We start from the raw sequence: 4,587 nt of genomic DNA on the forward strand, positions 1-4,587 counted from the left end.
CACACATTAGAACCAATTTTTTAAACTTTCATATTTAACATTTTAAGAATTTTTTTGGCAGACCAATCATTGCGAGACGAGAGGAGTAATACATTATGCACTTATCATTATCTTTATGATGAACGTGGGTACGTGTTTTTGAGCTTTATCATGAACTTTTGCTTTTTGATTGTGGGTACGTGTTTTTGAGCTTTATCATGAACTTTTGCTTTTTGATTATGTAATTGTAATTCACTCAGCTTGAAAGACGTAGATGATTTGAATTATAAGTGTTTAAAATATCCGGTTCTGAGACCTAAATCCAAATTTATTTTAAATATTTGGATATAATTAAATTATTATCATCCTTATTTTTGAATTCGATTATAATTAGTTATTATCCAAAATTCAAAACTAATCCAAATATGTTAATTCATTTATAAATATTTTAATTTTTCAAAATAAAAAATATTTTTAAAACTGATTTTTTTTAAAAAATCGATTATATAATCATAACTAAATTTATAATCGATTTTATAACCAATTTTTATTGAAATGTGATTATGGTTATAAATCCAGACTATTTAAATAATTTAAAATACTTATGGGTTGATTTATAAAAATAACCAAGCATCCATACCCTTTAAATTGCATACCATTGAAAAGATCATGGTAACAAAATGTAATATTGAGACTAGTGTATGCTTGTTTCATGAAGTCTAGGGAGAAAATAATACTATTTTTGTAAAATGCAGCATAGCTCATCTATTTTTGGTCTATTTTTGGACCAAAAGGGAGGATCATGAAGAAATTAATGGTGTGGAGCTCGACTCTGTTGCCGCGAAACTCACCGGTCGTAGACCCGGTGGACAATAGGCATTGACTGACTTCTCATAGAACTCCGAGTTCAAACGACCACACTTTTCATCAAGTTCATCATTTTCAGCCGCATCCTAACCGTAAAATTATATACAGATTCAGTTAATAACTACACGATAGTATATTATTTGTTTAATTCACTAAAAATTGCGAGTAAAGTGTACCTCGAGAGAATAATGGTCAAAGGAAGGGAGAAAACGCATCTTGCAGTACTCATTAAACATGAGTGTGATGAAAAGTAATGGTATGGTTAATATGGAAGCAGCTGGTTTTAACTTGAGTCCAAATAAACCAATCATGGTAATCTGCATAAGAATGATTGCAATGAGAATGTGGCGATGAATGTATGGCCAATATTGTCCACATGTTTCGTAAGTAGTTTCATACACATCTTGAATCTGCAAAATCATGATGTGTACAGCTTAAGACAACATTCATAGAAAACATACTTAGGTAATGGAGATTACCATAAGTTACCTGGTTGATATAGACAACATAGCCTAGACAGAAGTAAACAATAAGAAACGGGAGCAACAATGGCGCCACTACCGCATACACTAAGCCAATTAGTATTGACAGTGAAACAAAAGGGATAATTCTAAAGTAAGGTAAAGAGTAAAGATAAGGACTCTTTTTTCTTTGACATCCAAGAATACAAGACTTAAAAGTATCCCAAATTAGTAAGCCCGGTTGGAGAACTTCCAAAGAAAACCCTGATAGTCCGTCTGTCAATATGTATGTTACAAAGAAATCTGCCTGAAGAAAAATGTATAGAAGAAGTCAAACATATTAAGCAAGTTCATTGAAGGATACAAAAGATAATGCCTTGGAATTAAGTGTGCCTCAATCAACAAATGGAATCTGTTTCAACATTTTAGGTGAAAATATGTTTATAAGTGTGAAGCGTTTCTAACTTTATAAGCCGGTTTTACATGGTTGAGTTAAGTTCAGCTTAAATTTTAAGATTGTATCGAAGTCTATCAAAAACTGTTGGGTCACCTACTTTCAGACCACTCGGGTCACGCTCTAGATGTCTAATCTTAGATGTAAAAGACTGTGTTACAGTGAAAGATGTGCCAATTGGACATATAAAATGGAAAGAAAAGCAGAAATGGAAACATACTTGAGCAGAGACTGCTGTGGCAAGCTCACTTGTAATAATTTTAGGATGGCTAATGAATTTTCCGATTATATCAAGAAGAGATCCTGATAACACACTCACAACGAACACATTTCCGACCAAGAAGTAGAAAACCATGTTGCAGGCTTTGATCTCTTCCTTACTTCTTGCAACCCATCCAGCTACTTTAGCCATAGCAAACATCGCAAATGGCACAATATATATAAATCCTTTGAGTACAACACTCGGAAGATATCCTGTCACTATAGAGCTTAGTCCCGGTCTAAAGAATGAACAATACACATCATGTCAGTTTAATATAAGGAAACGAAAATTCAATACGCAATGCTTTATATATCACAAAATTCTCCATTATCAAAAGAGCTAGAGTGTAAGATTCTCACATAAACTGCACAACCATAACTGGAGGAAACCATTTCTTCAATTTTTCATATCTGGCTATTCCTTGAACAGCAGTAACAGGTATCGCAAAGAAAACTGTTAGTAGCGACGCTGCAATGACAACACCAAGTTTATAAAGTGGTACAACTCTGTAGGATACTCTCAAATTCCTCCATGAAACATCCCTTGGTTCTGGAGCGAGTTCAGTGACCCATAGAAGTGGATGTGAGTGCTGTTGCAACTGAGCTGCTACTGCTGCAGCCGAACGCGACTTGAATGTAACAAAAGCCACAGGTAACTCCTAACACAGATCAAGATTCTTTGTTTTCAGATTTTATAATCAAAAAACAAATAAAACTTTCAATGATCAATTTTTCATAGACGGAAAACACAGCTGAACAAAAGTTGGTGAAACTTCTGAAACCTTTATATTGCAAATGTAGACAGAAAATTATAACTCTAAGTTAAACATAAGCTGTTACCTTTTTCTTAAGCATGTCTTTGCATTGTAGCTGGTGAATCTTTTGACAAAGTGCATGAAGCTTTTCCTCAAGCAGACCTACTTCTGAAGTCTGCTGTTGTGAAGTATCCAAGAGGAACATCTTATTCTTATGTTTCCTTGCCATGGAAGTCTCTTTCAACTCGTCTATTTTTCTTTCTAGAGACTGTGTTTGGTCCTACATATAATTTATAAATATATATTAGAGGATCCATTATGCATTATAGAAAAAACTTGACTTTTCTAACAAGCGCATTATAGTTCGTACCATCAACTCGTCGAGATTTTCAGTATTGTACACCATTTGATAGGAATAGTAAGTGTTGGGATAGTGTTTAGAGAAAAAATGATCAACACAGCAATCATAAGCCTTGTGTTCAAGGCATAATGGAATTTCGCGAACTACGACAGTGAATCGATCAGGTCTATGCTTTAAACTTTGAAGTTGCTGCATTCTTCGAATCGAAATTTCTTTGTATTCCTGGAGATGAAATGTGCATGAGTGCAATTATAGCTATTTCAACATTTCTCTTTTGTTAGCAAAAAGTGAAAAATGCCACTAAATATAAAAATAACCGAAAACTTCACCTTATAAAGTAGATACATCCCATAGAAAGATATAAAACACAAGCATGCAAAATGCACCCAAAGCCTGTTACGAAATCACGAAACCATATAGATCAGTTTGAATGCTATGTTTAGATTGTGTCGGTGTCAGTGTCAGTGTCGTGTTTCTGGTGTCTGTGATTCATAGCATGAAAATAAACCTAACCTTCTAGAACCTCTTGGTACATTGGATATAGTAAAAGAATCCATAGTAGAGTATCGCATATCTCTAACTTCCTTGACACCATAATAATTAATTGGGAGAAGTACTACTAATCCAACAAGAGAGCACACTGCAAAAAACTTTATGCTACAAATTGAAAAAAAAAAATAAATGAAAAAAAAAAACTATAAATTAAAACATAGAATATAAGAGTGGGAGTGAGAGTTAACAAACCCAAATTTGAAGAGTCTGATGATGACAAGAGCGTCAAGGCCATGAGATTGAAGGAAATCATCTTCAGTGACATGGAAAGCTCGAGAAATCCATGATATAGAAGGAAGGAAACGGTGCAAAGAAGAATCAAAATGGATGTAGTGATGGTGAGAGAGACGGTGAGCATAATATATAGAAGCAAGAGATGGTTGCTTCTTGAGGATGGAGAAGAGTGACAGTACTATCAAAGCTAAAGCTATGTTTATTGCTGCTGAAGCTAAAAGACTATGAGGATTCATTTTCAAACTTTAGTATGACTAATTTGCACGCATACACGAGAGGGAAACTAGAGGGACAAGAAGAGTATTTGGTGTGCCACCTTTGATGTACGTGGCAGAGGTTAAAGTGAAGAAGAAGTGACTCATTATGGCTCTATTTGAATGATATTTTTGTGCTACCTTATCCTTATATACACAAGTATTCCAACTAGTAAATAATATTTGTTTCCGTGGAACCATAATTGATCGGTGAATTGACGAAGTAGTGTTGATAAGGTGGATTTGAGTTTTTGGTGTGATGGATAAGAGACTAATATGTAAGATTAATACTCCAACGCTCAAGTCAGTATAAGAGTAAAGAGTTATGTGAGAATCAGAATGAATTTGAGTACCTTGTAAATGACACGAAATGGTTAGCAATAGAAATTATGTATCACGATTAACCATC

General features: G+C 34.1%; 1 protein-coding gene across 4 annotated transcripts; it reads right to left on the reverse strand.

Moving 5' to 3' along the window:
* Nucleotides 1-619: 619 nt before the first annotated feature.
* LOC131606728 (CSC1-like protein At3g54510) lies at nt 620-4,258 on the reverse strand. 4 transcript variants are annotated; one of them, XM_058878879.1, is made up of 10 exons: nt 3,883-4,258; nt 3,652-3,795; nt 3,468-3,531; nt 3,148-3,360; nt 2,863-3,057; nt 2,383-2,681; nt 1,982-2,261; nt 1,336-1,614; nt 1,023-1,163; nt 620-932 (listed from the first exon to the last, which is right to left on the reverse strand). In XM_058878879.1, exons 1-10 carry the CDS (start codon nt 4,158-4,160, stop codon nt 780-782), a joined length of 2,046 nt encoding a protein of 681 aa, XP_058734862.1. In that variant the 5' UTR covers nt 4,161-4,258; the 3' UTR covers nt 620-779. The 4 variants fall into 4 exon arrangements, with proteins under 4 accessions (XP_058734862.1, XP_058734861.1, XP_058734864.1 ...); XM_058878878.1 differs by having other exon boundaries at nt 1,023-1,256; nt 3,883-4,253; XM_058878881.1 differs by having other exon boundaries at nt 1,023-1,256; nt 3,652-3,778; nt 3,883-4,013.
* Between the last annotated feature and the right edge of the window lie 329 nt (nt 4,259-4,587).

This window comes from Vicia villosa, linkage group LG5 (assembly GCF_029867415.1).
Source record: "Vicia villosa cultivar HV-30 ecotype Madison, WI linkage group LG5, Vvil1.0, whole genome shotgun sequence".
Classification (NCBI taxonomy): domain Eukaryota; kingdom Viridiplantae; phylum Streptophyta; class Magnoliopsida; order Fabales; family Fabaceae; genus Vicia; species Vicia villosa.

What these genes read in the sequence shown, in the direction of transcription:
- LOC131606728 (XM_058878878.1), bottom strand. Translation starts at nt 4,160, where the DNA reads ATGAATCCTCATAGTCTTTTAGCTTCAGCAGCAATAAACATAGCTTTA. An exon ending in GTACCAAGAGGTTCTAGAAG is followed by an intron (nt 3,532 to 3,651) that starts GTTAGGTTTATT and finishes ATTTCGTAACAG; the next exon opens with GCTTTGGGTGCATTTTGCAT. An exon ending in TTGACCATTATTCTCTCGAG is followed by an intron (nt 933 to 1,022) that starts GTACACTTTACT and finishes TTTTACGGTTAG; the next exon opens with GATGCGGCTGAAAATGATGA.